Source organism: Panthera onca, chromosome E2 (assembly GCF_046562875.1).
Source record: "Panthera onca isolate mPanOnc1 chromosome E2, mPanOnc1 haplotype 2, whole genome shotgun sequence".
NCBI classification, from domain to species: Eukaryota; Metazoa; Chordata; class Mammalia; order Carnivora; family Felidae; genus Panthera; species Panthera onca.
Genome location: NC_138353.1, coordinates 14,338,194 through 14,357,394, shown reverse-complemented (window position 1 = coordinate 14,357,394; position 19,201 = coordinate 14,338,194). Strand labels below are relative to the sequence as shown.

The 19,201-nt window shown below is 41.2% G+C and overlaps 1 protein-coding gene across 6 annotated transcripts in view; it reads right to left on the bottom strand.

Annotated features, from left to right (window-relative positions):
* LOC132690555 (uncharacterized) overlaps nucleotides 1-19,201 on the bottom strand; it is a 48,131-nt gene that overhangs the window by 9,654 nt on the left and 19,276 nt on the right. The window contains exons 1-5 of one of the 6 annotated variants that reach the window (XM_078438431.2): nucleotides 12,874-13,230; nucleotides 12,409-12,481; nucleotides 9,238-9,292; nucleotides 8,853-8,985; nucleotides 7,133-7,231 (exon numbers count right to left, since the gene is read on the bottom strand). In XM_078438431.2, the coding sequence (XP_078294557.2) occupies nucleotides 7,133-7,231; nucleotides 8,853-8,985; nucleotides 9,238-9,273 (268 nt within the window). In that variant the 5' untranslated portion in view covers nucleotides 9,274-9,292; nucleotides 12,409-12,481; nucleotides 12,874-13,230. Of the gene's footprint in view, nucleotides 1-7,132; nucleotides 7,232-8,852; nucleotides 8,986-9,237; nucleotides 9,293-12,408; nucleotides 12,482-12,873; nucleotides 13,281-19,201 lie in introns of those variants that run through there. The other 5 variants (XM_078438429.2, XM_078438430.2, XM_078438428.2 and 2 more) reach the window with 5 other exon arrangements.

Sequence of the window (19,201 nt, the reverse complement as noted above, 5' to 3'; positions counted from 1 at the left end):
CCCACACACACACATGGGTATGCCTGCGGTTCTGGCAACTGAACCTCATAGCTAGCAATAGTGTGACCGCAGCCCCGGCAGATGGACTGAGGGCAGGCATCTGGTCTGGCTGCCGGCCCTGCCCCCCAGGGAAAGCCTCTCAGGGGACAAGGCATAGAGGGTGCCTTGCAGGTTGGTTCAACTACAGCCCCAGCAGACAGGCTGAGAGCAGGCATCTAGTCTAACTGCTGACACCACCACACTATAAGCCGCTGGAGGCCCCAGACTACCCCTTAACAACACCGAGATCAAATCTTGTCCAAAACAGGCAAAGTGGGGCACTGAGGCCAATGGACTGACAGAAGAGGCTCTGCCACAACAGTGAGGCAGAGGCTGAAAAGCATATGGATCTAGTGAACAGGGGACCCTGCACTGCAGGGCACCATGGGACTTCTCTTCTTCCTAAGGCCACTACTTTTAAGATCAGGAGCTGTAACTGACTCTCCTAATATACAGAAGCAAACACACAGAGTTATATAAAATGAGAAGACAGAGGAATATGTCCCAAATGAAAGAACAGGACAAAACCACAGCAAAAAAGCTAAATGAAATGGAGATAAGCAATGTGCCTGATAAAGAATTCAAAGCAATGGTCATAAAAATATTCACCTGACTTGAGAAAAAAGTGCATGATCTCAGTGAGGCCTTCAAAAACAAACAGTAAATATAAAAAAGAACCACTCAGAGATGAAGAACTCAATGACGGAGATAAAACAAAACAAAACAAAACAAAACAACACTGAGGGACTCAAGAGCATATTAGAAGAAGCTGAAGAACAGATCAGCGACCTGGAAGACAGTGTAGTGAAAAGCATCAAGCTGAACAGCAAAAAATAAAAAGAATAAAAAATGAGAATAGATAAAGAAAACTCAGCAACATCATCAAGAATAATAACATTCACATTATAGGGATTCCAGAAGGAGAAGAGAGAGAAAAGGGGGCAGAACATTTATTTGAAGAAATAATAGCTGAAAACTTTCCTAATCTGAGGAAGGAAACAGACATCCAGATCCAGAAGGCATAGAGAACTCCCAATAAAATTAACCCCAGGAAGTCCACATCAAGACACACAGTAATCAAAATAGCAAAAAAGTAGTAACAGAGGGAGAATTTTAAAAGAGAAAAATAAATGTTATATAGAAGAGACACCCTTTAAGGCTGTTTTGTTGATTTTTAGCAGAAACTTTACAGCCCAGAAGGGAGGGGTATGATATATTCAAAGTACTGAAAGGAAAAAAACCTGCAACCAAGAATACTCTACCCAGCAAAGCTATCATTCAGAATAGAAGAGATAGAGTCTCCCATACAAACAAGTTAAAGGAGCTCATTACCATTTAAACCAGCCTTACAAGAAACATTAAAGGGCATTCTTTGAATGGAAAGAAAAGACCATAATTAGGAATAAGAAAGTTATTGGGGCATCTGGGTGGTTTAATTGGTTGAGCATCCGATTTCAATTTCAGGTCATGATCTCATGGTTCATGAGTTTAAGCCCCACATCAGGCTCTGTGCTGATAGCTCAGAGCCGGGAGCCTGCTTCAGATTCTGTGTCTCCCTCTCTCTCTGCCCTCCCCTGCTCAAACTCTCTCTCTCAAAAATTAATAAACATTTAAAAAAAATTTTTTAATGGAATAAGAAAGTTAAGAAAGGAAAAAATTTCACAGGTAAATGCAAACATATAATAAAAGTAGTAGATTAATCACTTATAAAACCAGTATGAAGGTTAAAGCACAAAAGCAGAAAAATCAATTATATCTATAAAAATCAGCCAAGGGATTCACTAAATAAAGATGTAAAGTATGACATCATATACATAAAACAGAATGGGGGGAGTAAAACTTTAGTTCTTTTAGAATGGACTCAAACTTTAGCAACCATCAACTTAATATAGACTACTATACACATAAGATGTTATCTAAAAAAATTTTTTTTAATATTTATTCATTTTTGAGAGACAGAGAGACAGAGCATGAGCAGGGGAGGGACAGAGAGGGAGGGAAATACAGAATCCGAAGCAGGCTCCAGGCTCTGAACTGTCAGCACAGAGCCCAATATGGGGCTCAAACCCACAAACTGTTAGATCATTACCTGAGCCAAAGTTGGCTGTTTAATCAACTGAGCCACCCAGGCAACCCAAGATGTTATATATGACGCTGATGGTAACCACAAAACAAAAACCTATAATAAATAGAAGATAAAGAGAAAAAAATCCAAATATAACATTAAAGAAAGCCATCAAACCACAAAGGAAGACAGCAAGAGAAGAAAGGAAGAGAGAACTATAAACACAACCATAAAACAAGTAACAAACTGGCAATAACTACATACCTATCAATAATTACTTCAAATGTGAATGGACTAAATGCTCCAAACAAAAGACCTACAATAACTGAATGGATAAAAAAGCAAGACCCATCTACATGCTGCCTAGAAGAAACTCATATCAGACATAAAGACACATAAAGATTGAAAGTGAATGTATAGAAAATCATCTACCATGCAAATAGAAGCAAAAAGAAAGCTGTGGTAGCGATACTTATATTGGACAAAATAGACTTTAACGTAAAGACTGTAACAAGAGACAAAGAATGACACCACATAATGATAAAGAGGACAATCCAACAATACTATATAGTAATTGTAAATATTTATCCACCCAACATGGAAACACCTAAATACATAAAGCCACTGTTTACAGACATAAAGGAAGAAACTGACAATAATGCAATAATAGTAGGTGGGGCGCCTGGGTGGCTAAGTTGGTTGAGCATCCAACTCTTGATTTCGGCTCAGGTCATGATCCCAGGATTGTGGGATTGAGCCCCACAGGAGGCTCTGCGCCGAGTGTGGAGCCTACTTAAAATTCTCTCTCTCCCCCTCTGTCCCTCTCCCCCACTCATGCTCTCTCTCTCTAAAAAATAATTTAAAAAAATTAGGGATTTTAACACCTCACTTATATCAATGGATAGATCATCCAGGCAGAAATTCAACAAGGAAACCGTGGCTTTGAATGACACATATATTCAGAACATTCCATCCCAGAACAGCAGAACACACATTCTTTTCAAGTGCCCATGCAACATTCTCCAGAACAGATCGCATGTTAGGCCACAAAACTTAAAACTACAAAGTAAGGGGCACATGGGTGGCTCAGTCAGTTATGCATCTGACTTCAGCTCAGGTTATGATCTCATGGTTCTTGAGTTCCAGTCCCACGTGGGGCTCTGTGCTGACTCAAGACTGCTTTATTTTATAACCCGATATATGGTCAGTATAACCCAATATATGGACAGCTGGGAGCCAGAAGCCTGCTTCGGATTCTGTGTCTGCCTCTCTCTCTGCCCCTCAATTACTCACACTCTCTCTCTCTCTCTCAAAAATAAACATTAAAAACAGAACAAAACAAAACAACTATGAAGTGAGTGCCACTGACCACATTTCAAAGAAAATAGCTCCAACATGGGGCGCCTGGGTGGCTCAGTCGGTTGAGCATCTGACTTCAGCTCAGGTCATGATCTCACAGTTCATGGGTTTGAGCTCCATGTTGGGCTCTCTGTTGACAGCTCTGAGCCTGGAGCCTGCTTCAGATTGTGTCTCCCTCTCTCTCTGCCCCTCCTCTGCTCTCTCTCTCTCTCTCTCAAAAATAAACATTTAAAAAAACACACACAAAACAAACTTGAGACTACAAATACACATTCCTTTGTCAATCACACAGAACATTTATAAAAACTGACCATATATTGGGTTATAAAATAAAGCAGTCTCGACATATTTTAAATGAGTGAAATCATTTACTACAGTCTCTGGCCATACTAAAATTCTGCTGAAGCTCAACTCAGAGATTATTCATTCCTTTGGAAATGGAAAGGCATACTTGGTTGACGAAAACCACAGCAATCTCTAAAGAGACTGGATGTGATGTGATTCTTCATGATGCTATTGGAATCCACTGTGGAGCCTTCGGAAGCAAGTCATGAGAAAAATCTTTAAAGCACATGAATTCAGAATGCCACGCTTTAAGTAAACTAGCCTGTACTTAGACTCCAAAGAAGAGTGAGAGAGAAAAACCAAAGTAAAAAAAATTAAAATAAATTTTAAGGCACAAAACCTCTTTAGATAAAAAGGGACTGAAGAAACCTAACCATAAAAAAAAATAATAATAAAAATATCAGGGTTTATATTGACTATTTATATTGACTATTTTCCATTAAAAAAAGGCAGGGCTTTTTTTGAGGGGAAAAAAAGGGGGGGGGGTGGGGGAAATGTACAAGACAAGCCTAGAAACAGGCTGTCTTATTAGACAGGAAGGAGTCTCTCAAAGGCCACCAGGGTCATGTTAAAAGGGCTCCAAGAGCCAACTCGAAGAGGTTCGCACTGGCCAATTGATGGGACAATTTGACAGTCAGCAAACATAGTAACAACAGAGGGAAGTACATCAAATATTATAATTCCATGTATTCCTAATCATCATAAAAAAGGAGTCACCTTTGAAAGGACGCTAGGTGGGGCGCCTGGGTGGCGCAGTCGGTTAAGCGTCCGACTTCAGCCAGGTCACGATCTCGCGGTCCGTGAGTTCGAGCCCCGCGTCAGGCTCTGGGCTGATGGCTCGGAGCCTGGAGCCTGTTTCCGATTCTGTGTCTCCCTCTCTCTCTGCCCCTCCCCCATTCATGCTCTGTCTCTCTCTGTCCCAAAAATAAATTAAAAAACGTTGAAAGGACGCTAGGAAACCAACTCATTATTTAGAAAATTAGTGAGCAAAGGAAAAGAATACCTTTAATTTTTTTTAAATGTGAGATTGCTATTATATATTTTTTTAATTTTGTTAAACACTTATTTATTTTTGAGAGAGAGACAGAGGGAGAGGGGGATGGGGCAGAGAGAGAGTGAGACACCGAATCCAAAGCAGGCTTTAGGCTCTGAGCTGTCAACACAGAGCCCAACATGGGGCTCGAACCCACAAACTATGAGATCATGACCTGAGCCGAAGTCGGCTGGTCAACCGACTGAGCCACCCAGGCACCCCAATATCTTCAATTTTCTATTTGATCTGTATAACTGAGTAACCAAGTAGTAAATAACGTGATATTTCTTTTTACAGATGCATCCTAGCTAATAAAGAATAAATGACAGAATTATAATATCACCAATTTACAACCTCTAGTGAATTAAGGGACATAGTAACTGACTATCCATGACTGCTAACATCATTAAAACAAGAAACCCGGATACCACATGCCGATGGACTGAAGAATATTACCATTATCTAGGAAAACAGTCTTGCCAAAAAAAAAAAATTCCCTCAAAAGTTTGATTAAGCTTCTAGACTCAACTATCATTTTACAGGAAATAGGAGACAGTGGAACATGTTCCTCCATATCACCAAGACGCAATCAGCAAAATCCGGATGGTGTGAAACTACAGGACAAGTGATCTGACTTAATCAAGAAAAAACTGTTAACAACAAAATCAAGAAGAACCTTTAATTTGAAAGAGACTTAAGACTTTTTAAAACAAAAGGCCAAACAAAATCAGACTGGAGATGCTCACTCAGACAATAAACCTCTAGAGAAAAACTCTCCTTCAGGGAAGGAAAGGTTTGTGCGTGCAAACAGACACAAAACAGGCTTCCGGGACAGCTGGCAAAATCCTAACTCACAACCTGGTGTTTCATATATGTACATCTTAAAACAACTAATCATGCAATCCTTTGTTTTATGTGGTCTTCTGTATTCTTGTCATCCTTTGTTTAAAGAGTAAGAAATGAGGAAAACTTTCAATACAGATCAGAACACGGCTGTAAGTAACTCTGGGGAAAACATTCTATACTCCTCACAATAACAATCAGGACCTCGTATGATCTGGTCCTGGCCTAACTCTCAGACCGCCCTTCCTACCATCCTTCCCATATTCTGTTCTAACCTTCTTACAGCTCCCAGTCACACAGAAATCACTTCCATCTCAGGGCCTCTGTGTCTCCCGCTTAGTCTGAGCACACAGAATGCTCTGTCCCATCTTTGTGGCCCGAAACCTTCCTTCACAGTTCTATGCAAGCATGCCTACTTCAGGACATGCGCTCTGAGCACCCAAGCCCTGTTATTCTTTTTTTTTTTTTAAGTTTATTTTTAATTATTTTTAATGTTTTTTATTTATTTTTGAGAGAGTGCCAGCTGGGGAAGGGCAGAGAGAGGGAATAGAGGATCTGAAGTGGGCTCTGAGCTGACAGAAGCGAGCCCGATGTGGGGCTTAAACTCAGGAACCTCAAGATCATGACCTGAGCTGAAGTCGGATGCTCAACTGACTGAGCCACCCAGGTACCCCGATTTATTTATTTTTGAGAGACAGAGAGAGCAAGCAGGGTAGGGGCAGAGAGAGAGGGAGAGGGAGCAGCCCAAGCAGGCTCCCACTGTCAGTTTAGAGCCCGATGCTGGGCTCAAACTCACAAACCATGAGATCATGACCTACGCTGAAATCAAGAGTCAGACACTTAACCAACTGAGCCACCCAGCACCCCCCCCCCCCGCAACTGAGCCCTGTCATTCCTACCCCATTACTCCTATATACTTGTCTGCACAGCATGATTCCTGACATTACAGATTTGCTCATGGGCTTGTTTAACCCACGTCTTGCCAACTGCAGGTAAAGTCCACAAGAGCAGGGACTCTTATCAGTCATGTTCATTTCACTGTACAGACAATGCTGAGCAGTGCTTTGCTGGGAGTGGACACTCAATAAATATTTGCTGAATATATGAATGCATTTTTTAGACACTGGAAACACATGTAGAAATTCAAATGCAAAAGTAGAGCTGGAAAACAGCTGGATGCAAAATACATGTTAAAAGATCATATTGGGAAAGAAATCAGGCACTCCGCTGAAAGGGGAGGAAATAAGAGAACAAAAATGAGAGGTGACTGGCAACAGATGAAGTTCCTTGGAGAGCCCACGCTGTGAGCTTTACTTCCTTCCCGGGTCTCGGGCATCTTTATCTAACAGGTCTTGGGTCTCTGAAGGAATTTTCCAAACCACATCTCAGGGGTGTGAGTCATCTCTGACCCTCTCCTGACCCTCTCTGCCGGCTTCTCCCCTACTCACCTGGGTACCATCCACTTGTTTCTTTCCTCACAACCACCCAAGGCTCTTTCTCTTGCTCCAGTAAGGTAATCACATCTGGCTTAGAAATGGACCTTCCTGCTTAAAAAAAAAAAAAAAAAATGATACATGGTATAGAAAAAGAATTTTTTAAATCTACAAAACCTCACAAAACAAAACTTTGGTTAAGACCTGGTTAAATTTGTAATAATTTAAAAGTCAAAATGATACTAAGAAAAGACTTCAGAGAAGGGTTGAGAAGATTGTATGAGAGCAGCTAGGTTAGACAAAGGACTCACGTTATTTATTTATTTATTTATTTATTTATTTATTTATTTATTTTTAGGACTTATGTCATTTAAACTCACATAGGGTCTGTCCTTTGAGAAGAAGTACAATTCAGTAGCTGAGAACATGAACCTTCAAGCCAGACTGCCTGGTGAAAACCCTGTCCTGATACCCAGTAGCAACAGGACCCCAGGCAAGCCATCTAAACTGTGTCCATCAGTTTTCCCATCTCTAAAATGGGGATGATAATAATACCTACTTTATAGGGTTGGTATTAAAATTATTTAGTATATGTAAAACACTTCCAACATTGCCTAGCATATAGTACTACAAAGTTAATAGTATTTTTATTGTTGTTCTTTATTTTGCCTCCTTAACATTCTAGTTCGTTCTTAATATGTTCATTTCGTGAAAAATACAAACTTTACAGCCTGAAACTACAAAGCAGGTAAAGGAATGTCTGTTAAAGGAAATGGAATGTGTCCGCTTTGGTTTTAAATGAATTTGGTTGACCCAATCAATACCACATAAATCATAGAGGCTCTTTTGATAGAAAAACTCAAAACACTGTTCTTCTTCCAAGTGGGTCAGAAAAAACCCAGAACATCTACAGTAATTCTGAGATCAAACACAATATGAAACCTGTCTTAGAGAATGATCATACAATACATGTCCAAGATTCCTAATTCTGTCCCTTGGTCATTAAGAAAGGGGCAGTGACAGAGAGGGCAAGCGTAAGGGAGAAAGTTCAGAGGGGTGGGCAAGACACAGGCATTTCATGCACGTGCCCATTTTCAACCCAACAAATCCCAAACTATTTCCTTTGGGAACAAGAAGGAACTTGGCTTTTTTTTTTTTTTTAATGTTTATTTATTTATTTTTGAGAGAGAGTGCGCAAGGTGGAGAGGGGCAGAAAGAGAGGGAGACAGAGAATCCGAAGCGTGAAGCCTGATGTGGGGCTCAAACTCAAGAACCGTGAGATCATGACCTGAGCTGAAGTTGGACACTTAACCACCCAGGCAGGCCTGAACGCATCTATTTTTTTTTTAATTTTTTTTTAAGGTTTATTCATTTTTCAGAGACAGAGAGAGACAGGGCAGGAGGTGGGAGGGGCAGAGACAGAGAGGGAGACACAGAATCCGAAGCAGGCTCTAGGCTCTGAGCTGTCAGCATAGAGCCTGATGCGGGTCTCAAACTCACAGACCGTGAGATCATGACTTGAGCCGGAGTCGGACACTTAACCGACTGAGCCACCCAGGCACCCCAGAACACATCTATTTCTTAAAACACAGTCCTGAAATTCATGGTGAAGAAAGCTGATATTCCAGAGAACAGACACTAACAATTTATTAATAATTACAATTGCTCAATACTAATTTTATTGCAAAACGAATTAATCTCTCCAATTAATTAACATCGGGGGAAATAGTCTTACCCAGTGAGAGCAGGTGGCTATAGTTCTCCAACATCACGTCCCTGTACAAAGCCCTCTGAGCAGGGTCCAGACACGCCCACTCTTCCTGGGAGAAGCTGATGGCCACGTCCCTGAATGACACAGATCCCTGAAACTACACACACACATGCATCATGGTGAAACCGAAGGAAATTATTTCAAGGGGAACACAGAGGGGGGGCGAAGAACCACACTGCAGGAAAGGAGTGACTGGGAACTGCGCAGGGTGCCTGCAAGTTCTTGCGGTGTCCCGCTGCTGCAGAGCAAACTTCTTGTGTGCTGCGGGATAACCTACTTACCCCGGCACGTCTGGAATGGATAAAGAAAATGTAAAGTCATATTTCAAGGAGAGGAGATACCAACTTACATAGGCCATGTTTTTAGAATGACAAAATTGGTCCATTTTCCTCACGCTTCCACTCCTAGAGAGAATAAGAGAAGGGCTTAAGCCAAGCTGTGCCTTGGTGCTAAGTGACTTAAATTAATACAAAAATCTTTTTGGGGAGCCCGAGTGGCTCAGTCAGTTAAGCGTCTTACTTTTGGGTTCGGCTCAGGTCATGATCTCACGGTTCGTGACTCTGAGCCCCATATTGGGCTCTGTGCTGACAATGGGGAGCCTGCTTGGGATTCTCTCTCTGCCCCTCCCTGCCTCTCTCTCTCTCTCTCTCTCTCTCTCTCAAAATAAATAAACTTAATTAAAAAAATAGGGGTGCCTGGGTGGCTCAGTCGGCTGAGTGTCCGACTTTGGCTCAGGTCGTAATCTCGCGGTTTGTGGGTTGGAGCCCCACGTCGGGCTCTGTGCTGACAGCTCAGAGCCTGGAGCCTGCTTCGGATTCTGTGTCTCCCTCTGTCTCTGCCCCTCCCCAACTCACTCTCTCTCTGTCACTCTCTCAAAAATAAACATTAAAAAAATAAAAACAATACAATTTGTTCTTCCATTTCTATGTTCCAATTACTTCCTAAAATCCCTCTTCTGTCCCTCTCTGCTTCATACACTCTCCTTTTCCCTCTCTCCCGTCCGCCATACAAATTGGCATCAAATGTGAGGAGTCCGGACAAAATCAAGCTCTCCCCTCAAGCCACAAGGAACACGTTGTCCTCCAAAATATCTCAACAAGAGGGATCCTCCGTTCTCTGGATATGTGACTAGGCCTAGGACGACTGGGCTACTCATCCCACTCTGTGCAGATTCTCCTCCCTTGGTCCCACCTTTCAGGACTAAGAAGGGGTCACATTATCCAAATCAGAACCTCTCTGTGAACTCAGGACTGGGAGAAGTGGGGCAAGGCAAGAAAACTGGAAAGGATGTAGATGGAACTGCTCAGCAGTGTTCGGTTTTCTAAGTCCAACAAAGCCAACTGGTTAAATACAGCAGGGCATCCACGTAATGGAATACTAAGTAGGAAAAATCAGGTTACAAAATAGGATGCAGAATATGACTATGTCTGTAAAATATATGTGTGTATAGGGGTGCCTGCGTGGCTCATTTGGTTGAGTGACCGACTCGATTTTGGCTCAGGGCACGATCTCACAGTTCGTGAGATCAAGCCCTGCGTCAGGCTCCATGCTGACAGCAAAGAGCTGTTTTGGAATTCTCTCTCTCTCCCTCTGCCCCTCCCCCCACTCATGCTCGCTCGCTCACTCTCTCTCTCAAAATAAATAAACATTTAGGGGTGCCTGGGTGGCTCAGTCAGTTAAGCATCTGACTCTTGGTTTCGGCTCAGGTCATGATATCACGGTTTCGTGGGTTCGAGCCCTGCATCGGGCTCTGCACTGACAGCATGGCACCTGCCTCGGATTCTCTCTCTCCCTCTCTCTAACCCGCCCCTACTCGTCCTGTCTCTGTCTCTCTCAAAATAAATCAATAAACTTTAGGGAAAAAAAAAAGTATATCTAATTTCAAACATAGTATCCTGTCATTAGTAAAAAGAACTCACAAGTTTTACTTTCATATTCAGGATATGAATCTGAACTAAGACAATTAACCTCTGAGTGCCTCTGTCTCCTCATTAGTAAAACAGGAATAGAGTAAGGAGCACAGAGGGTCGTCAGGAAGAATACTAAGAAAATTCAATGAAAATGTACAATGACACACGTGAACTGCTTGATATGTGCCATCATTATTATTGAGGATAAAGATTACATTTGTTAAAGGAACTCTACTGTTTCCCTTTTTCTCGTGTAAATCATATAATAAAATGTGGCGTAAGGCCTGCTCTTTCTTAGAATGCTACCCTGAAACATTCAGAGCCTAGCCTGGAGAATGTAATTCTTTTTTCTTTTTTAATTTTTTTTTAATGTTTATTTATTTTTGAGGCAGAGCACAAGCAGAGGAGGGGCAGAGAGAGAGGGAGACACAGAATCCGAAGCAGGCTCCAGGCTCTGAGCTGTCAGCACAGAGCCCAATGCAGGGCTCAAACTCACAAACTGCGAGATCATGACCCGAGCCGAAGTCGGATGCTTAACTGACTGAGCCACCCAGGTGCCCCCATATATCACATATTCCTAATGTCCCTGTTGTATAGAAGGTGAGAGGAATGAGGTAAAATGACCACGCATAAACAAGAGCTAAAACGTATCAAGCACTTGCTGTATGCCTGGCACTGCTCCAAGGGGCTTTATACACATTAACTCACTTAAAACAGCTTTTTTTCTTTTTTTAACATTTATTCATTTTTAATGAGATAGAGAGAACAGAGCGTGAACAGGGGAGGGGCAGAAAGAGAGGGAGACAGAATCCAAAGCAGGCTCTGAGCTGTCAGCACAGAGCCGGACATGGTGCTCGAACTCACTGACCAGGAGATCATGACCTGAGCCAAAGTTGGACACTCAACTGACTGAGCCACCCAGGCGCCCCACACATTAACTCATTTAACATTCATTACAAACCTGAGACAGCCAGGAAGCAAACCAATATTCCAACCCAGGCACTCTGGATCCACAGCCCTTAGTTTCAACCACACTACACTGCTTCCCAAGGTCCACACAAAAAGAAGCCCCAAACACAACTCAAGCTGCCAAACTTCCACAAGATGTGGCCAGCAATGCAAATTTCAACTGATGGAACTTGCTAGAAAAATCCTGGCTCTTACTGATACCACCTCCTGTTGCTATCACTTCTCCCATTTCTGAAAGCCTCACATACTGAATGAAATAAGCTAATGATCTCTGTTCTGCCCTTGCTTTGAAAAGCAGGCCCTTAAGAGCAAAAGATATAAGGTGTGTGGTTCCACTTAAACACTAATCTCTTTCTTACCAAATCGGAGTCCCGAAAATAAAGCTTTAACATCAGTCGCTGGAGGCTTATTTCCGTGTCATCTTAGAAAAACAGAGTGCCCAAGCAGATGTGAAAAATTTACCCAATGGCTAAGTGAGTAGTAAGTGAAGAAGTGAGGGCAATGGGGGACCAAATGGCGGGGTATCAATTTGCACGTCTCCCCTACATTTCCTGAAAGTTTACTGGAACCTATATAGTCTAAAACCAAAAAAAAAACCAAAAACCTTTTTTTTTCTTAAGCAAAATAAATCACGAACTCACCCTTGACTTTAGATGTACAGCAATAATACTCTCATCCTCCTGGGGGTCCTTCTTTGGGATAATGGTAACGACTCTGGGGAAGGAGAAGGAGATGGAAAGCATGAGACCCCAGGCTTTTCTTGGGAGTGCAGACTAAATCTGAAAGCACACTCCAGGGCCACACCTCCCTTATTTCGCACCAAAAGGGGCGGAAGTAAAAGGAGGAATCCGTCTCCCTGGTCCCTGGGGACAGAACTCGGAGAATGCGGTGGGTCTCAGCAAGTAGCTGCCCTCGTGGGGGCCCCAGAGAGGCACTTCCAGCTCTAATATTCCCATCCCAGGTCCAGGTCTGGGCTCTCCTGAGGAAACTTCCATTCTAGGCTCAGTATCTGACCTCCCTACAGGGGCCACTGCTCTGCTGCAGCCACGTGGCTGGGAGAGAAGACGAAGGAAGCAGCGGGCCAATGGTCCCACTGACACACACACCTCCACAGCAAAGCACTACTCAGTGTCTACACGCCCCCTCTCCCCTCACCGCAGCACAAGGCGCGCCCCCAAGCACAGACTCCCACATTCCTCGTCCGCCACTCGCGCTCGCACAATCCCCCTCCTCGCTGCACGCTCGCACACGGGCCGCCGAGGCTCCTTCGCGTGCCTGTCAGCGCCCCGTCCTGAGGTCCTCTCTCTGCCCACCCACACTGGCAGTCCCTCCGGCTGGGGTCCTGATGAGCACAGGCAGCCACTGGTTTCTTCCTCCACCTTAGGGCCTCACCCTACCGGGAAAACGACCCCCGCATGCCAGAAGTGGCCGCTAACTCGGCGTAGTGGCCGCTGGGAAATGCAGTCCCAAAGAGGAAATGACTCAGAAGCCTAGGGTTGGGCGGATCGATTGATCCCGGCAGGCAACCTGGGCCCGCCCCTAAGGGTGCCCAGTGATTTGTGGGAATTCCAGTCTCCCTGAGTGCGCAGCCGCAGGCTGCTGCTGACTGAGGATTCGCCTGGAAGGAGTATTGCTGCGTCTTAGACCGTCGGTGTAACTTACTTTTCTCTTAGTGGAGAAGAATGCAAATGAACACAACTATTAAAGAAGGTGGAATATTACATATGGAAAACCCAAAAGACTCCACCAAAAAACTCAGAATAAATGGATTTAGTAAAGTTGCAGGATACAAAATCTACATACAAAACTTGATTATGTTTCTGTACGCGAACCACAAACTGAAAAACAAATTAAGAAAAAAAATCACATTCACAATAGCATTAAAAACAATACAAACTTAGGAACAAATGTAACTAAGGAGGTGCATAAGCTACACTTGATGAAAGAAATTGAAGAAGACACAAAAAATAAATGGAAGGACATCCCATGTTCCTGGATTAGAAGAATTAATATTGTTAAAATGTCCATACCACCCAAAGAGATCTACACATTGGATGGAGTCCCTAACAATGTTCCAGTGGCATTTTTCACAAAAAATAGGAAAAAAAAAAAATCCTACAATTCATATGGAAGCACAAAAGACTTCGAATAGCCAAAGCAATCTTGAGCAAAAAGAGTAAAGTTGGAGACATCACACTTCCTTACTTCAAATTATATTATAAAGCCGTAGTAATCAAACACTATGGTGCTGATAAAAACAGAACATAGATCAATGGAACAGAATAGAGAGCCCAGAAATAAACCCATACATATACAATCTTCAACAAGGGAGCCAAGAGTACATAAGGGGAGAAGGATAGTTTCTTGGATAAATGGTGCTGGGAAAACAGGATATCCATATGCAAAAGAATTAAAATCAACTCAAAATGGATTAAAGAAACATAATACCTAAAACCACAAAACCCTAGAAGAAAACAGAGAAAAAGCTCCTTGGTATTGGTCATGACAATGATTTCTCGGCTATAACACCAAAAACACAAGCAACAAAAGCAAAATAAAAAAGTGGGACTAATTTAAACTCAAAAACTTCATAGCAAAAGAAACAATCAACAAAATGAAAAGGAAAACTATGGATTGGGAAAAAAATATTTGTAAACCATATTATAATACAGGGTCAATATCCCAAAAAAAAGTCCTATAATTCAATAGCTCAAATATATATATTTGATTTAAAAATGGACAAAGGACCTGAATAGACATTTCTCAAAGATGGCATATAAATGATCAACAGGTACATGAAAGGATGCTCAACACCACTAATCATCAGGGAAATGCAAATCAGAACCCAATGAGATATTACCTCACATCTGTTAGAATGGCTATTATTAAGAGAAGAAAAGATAATAAGTGTTAGTGAAGATGTGGAGAAGAGGGAATCTTTGTGCACTGCTGGTGGAAATGTAAATTTCCAGTGTGCAGTCACTGTGGAAAACAGAATGGAGGGATGTTCAGTGTGGCATATATATACAATGGAATATTATTCATCCTTTAAAAAGAAGGAAATCCTGCCATTTGTGACAACATGGGTAAACCTGGAGGAAATTATGCTAAGTGAAATAAGACAGAGAAAGACAAATATTCTCTTACTTATACCTGGAACTGAAAATAGTGAAAAAAAATCATAGATGCAGAGAGTAAAATTGTGGTTGCCAGGGGCTTGGGGAGGGGGAAACAGGGAGGCGATGGTCAAGCGGTACAAAGTTACAGTCATGCGGGGCACCTGGGTGGCCCAGTCGGTTAGGCGGCCGACTTCGGCTCAGGTCACGATCTCGCGGTCCGTGAGTTCGAGCCCCGCGTCGGGCTCTGTGCTGACAGCTCAGAGCCTGGAGCCTGTTTCAGGTTCTGTGTCTCCCTCTCTCTCTGCCCCACCCCTGTTCATGCTCTGTCTCTCTCTGTCTCAAAAATAAATATAATAATAATAATGCAGGAGGAAACTTGGTAGGTGACGGATATGTCTATGACTTTGATGATGGTGATGGTTTCACAGATGTATACTTATCCTCAAACTCGTAGAGTTGTATACATTAAATATGTGCAGCTTTTTACCTGTTGATCATACCTCAATAAAGTAATTTTTAAAGTAATTGTACTAATTCACACTCTTGTAGAAAGTACCTAGGAGTCCCCATTGTTTCTCATCCATGTCAGTACTTGGCATTTTCTTTCTTTCTTAGTGTAGCCATTCTGATGTGTGAGTAGCAGTCTCTTTGAGCAACTTTTCCCGTGTTTACTGACCTGTAGACTATCCTCTTTAGTGAAGTGGCTTAGCGCATTTTTGGCCCCTTTTTTCTTTTGAGATGCATTTCTCTTACTGATTTTTAGAAGTTTTTTTCATATATTGTGGATATAAATCCCATATCAGCTATATATATATATATATATATATATATATATATATATATATATATATATAATATCTATTGAAAATATCTTCTCTCATTCTTTGAGTTGATTTTTCACTCCCTTAATGTTATTTGATGAAAACTGTTCTTGATTTTAATATATTACAACTTGCAATATTTTAATTTTACGGTTAATGTTTCCTGTGTCCTGTTGAAAATATCTTTGTGTCTTCCAAGGTCAAGAAGGTATTCTCCGTTCCCTCTAAAATTTTTATTTTACATTGCAGAGTCTCCAACTATCTGGAATGGATTTGGGGCAGCATCATTGCATTGCAGTAGATTGTCATAAAATCAAGTCACCACATATGTATGAGCCTATTACTGGACTCTGTTCTGTTCCACTGCTCCATTTGTCCTTGCGTTGGTATCTCACTGTCTTAAACACTGTAACTCTATAACAGATCTTTAAAAATGGCAGCAAAAGTCCTCCAGCTTTATTATTCTTCTGTAAATTTACCTTGGTGATTTGGGGCCCTTTGCATTTTCAGAATGCAGTTTTAGAATCAGCTTGTCAATTTCCACAAAATTTTCTGTAATTTTTAATCAGTACTGCATTAAACACATTTGGAGAAATTTTTATATATTTACAATATTGAGCCTTCTAGCCCATGAATGCTATATTCTTTCTTATTTAGGGCTTCTTTAATTTCTTACAGGAATCTTGTGTTTTTCAGTGTAGTGGACTTGTTCATTTTGTTAGATTCATTCTAAGGTATTTGTCGTATTTTAATGTAAATGGTATGATGTCTTCTATTTCTTACTTATCGCAGGTATACAGAAGTACAGTAGGCTTTTATTTATTGACATATACATAACAACATTGCTAAATCCATGAATTCTAAATTTATGTGGATTGTGTACCTAGAAAACCCAAAGCAAGTATATGATTTGCAAGTAATAACAGTTTCAGTCTTTTCTAATTCGTATGTCTTTTACTTCTTTTTCTCACCTTATTTCAATAGCTAGGACCTCCAGTAAAATTTCAAATAGAGGTTGTAACAGCAGACATCTTTGTTTTAACCCTACTGTTAGGGGGATCATTTAAACATTTTGATATTGAGTATGGTGTTTGTTGATTTGTTGGGCGGGGTGGGGGCGGGGGGACGTGAAGAGATATCCCTCAACAGACTCAGGAAGTTGCCCTCTGGTTTCAGTTTTCTACAGGTTTCATCATAAATGGGTCTTGCGTATTGTCAAATGTTCTTTACTTTTTTATTTACCAAGAGGATTGTATAATTTTTGTTTTTCTTCATTAGTGTGGTAAAATGCATTGAATGTTAAAAATACATTTCATTCCTGGAACAAACCTCATTTGCTCATGATGTAATATCCTTTTATATATCACTGGATTTGATTTGCTAATATTTTGTTAAATATTTTTGCATCTGTGATTATGACAGCTGGTCTATATTGTTTTCTTTAATATCCTCATGAGATTTCAGAATCAAGTTTATTCCAGACACACACAAAAAAGTTGGGAAGTGTTCCCCTTTTATGTTTTCTGCGGGAATTTTTGCAAGATTGATGCAATTTCTTCCATTGTGTTTAGACATAGGGTTTTCTTTATGATAAACTTTTATTGTTTTAAGTTTATTTATTTTGAAAGGGGGGGCATGAGTTGGGAGAGGGGCAGAGAGAGAGAGAGGAGGGAGAACACCCCAAGCAGGTTCCATGCTGTGAGCACAAGCCTGATGGCAGGGATTGATTCCAAGAACCATGAGATACGATACTTTTTTTTTTTAAGTTTATTTTTATTTATTTTGAGAGAGAAATAGACAAAAGATGGGGAGGAGCAGAGAGAGAGGGAGGCAGAATCCCAAGCAGACTCTGTGCTGTCAGTGCAGAGCCCAATGCGGTGCTTGAACTCATCAACCATGAGATTATGACCTGCACCAAAATTAAGAGTCAGTCGCTTAGCCGAACCACCCATGCACCCCAAGATATGATAAATTTTTAAACAGACTACTCAGATTTTCTGTGTCTTCTTCCACTAGTGAATTTGCAAAGTTTTTTCAATGAATTTGTCTATTTCACCTGATTGTCCAATTTACCTCCTTAACATTTTTCATAATACCTTACATTTTTAATGTCTGTATAATCTATATTAATGCCTCCTTTTTCATTCCTGATATTGTTCATTTGTGTTTCCTCTCTTTTTGTTTTGCACTAACCAATTTCATAAGTAGTAAGATTTTTGATGTAGTTTTTCTCTATTGTACATTTGTTTCTACTTCACTGATTTCTGCCCTTTATTATTTCTTTCCTTCTAATTTGTTTAGGCTTGATGTGATAGCCCTTTTCTAGTTTCATGAGATTTGGAGACTGAATTCTAAGCAGGAAGGTTTTTATTGCACCTCGTAAACAGATGTAAAAGTCCTTATAGAAATACCAATGATGGGTGCCTACGTGGCTCAGTCAGTTAAGTGTCCAACTTCGGCTCAGGTTATGATCTCACAGTTTGTGGGTTCAAGCCCCGTGTTGGGCTCTGTGCTGACAGCTCAGAGCCTGGAGCCTGCTTTGGATTCTGTGTGTGTGTCTCTTTCTCTGTCCCTACCCTGCTCCTGCTCTCTCTCTCTCTCAAATAAATAAACATTAAAAAATTAAATATATATAAAAAAGAAATACCAATAAATTGCGGTGCTTGGGTGACTCAGTCAGTTAGGTGTCTGACTTCAACTCAAGTCATGATCTCACAGTTCATGAGTTTGAGCCCCACACGGGGCTCTCCGCTGTCAGTGCAGCGCCTGATTTGGATCCTCTGTCTCCCTGTCTCTCTGCCCCCCATCTCTCTCGCAAATATAAATAAACATTTAAGAAAAAAAGAAATCCCAATAAATCACAAAAAAATTAAAAACATATCAAAACCAAATAGGGTTTGTTCAAGAAATTTAAAAATGTAAAATCCTTAGCAAACTAAGAAGAGAAGAAAAGTTCCTTATTCTTACAATAACATCTAAAATTTCTTTTTATTTATTTATTTATTTATTTATTTTTGGGACAGAGAGAGACAGAGCATGAACGGGGGAGGGGAAGAGAGAGAGGGAGACACAGAATCGGAAACAGGCTCCAGGCTCCGAGCCATCAGCCCAGAGCCTGACGTGGGGCTCGAACTCACAGACCGCGAGATCGTGACCTGGCTGAAGTCGGACGCTTAACCGACTGCGCCACCCAGGCGCCCCTAACATCTAAAATTTCTACAGCAGCAGGGGTGCCTGGATGGCTCAGTTGCTTAAGCATCTGACTCTTGATTTCAACTCTCTCAAAAATGAATAAACTTTAAAAAAATAAAATTTCTACAGCAAATCACAATTAATGATGAATTATTATAATTAAGGGTAAAAAATTGAAAGCTTTCCCCACTAAGATCAGAATTAAGCAAGGATGCCCACCCTCATCACTTTGTTGAGGTTCTACCCAATGCATTTAAGGCAAGACACATGTATAAAAGACATAGATTGGGTGAAAATAAATA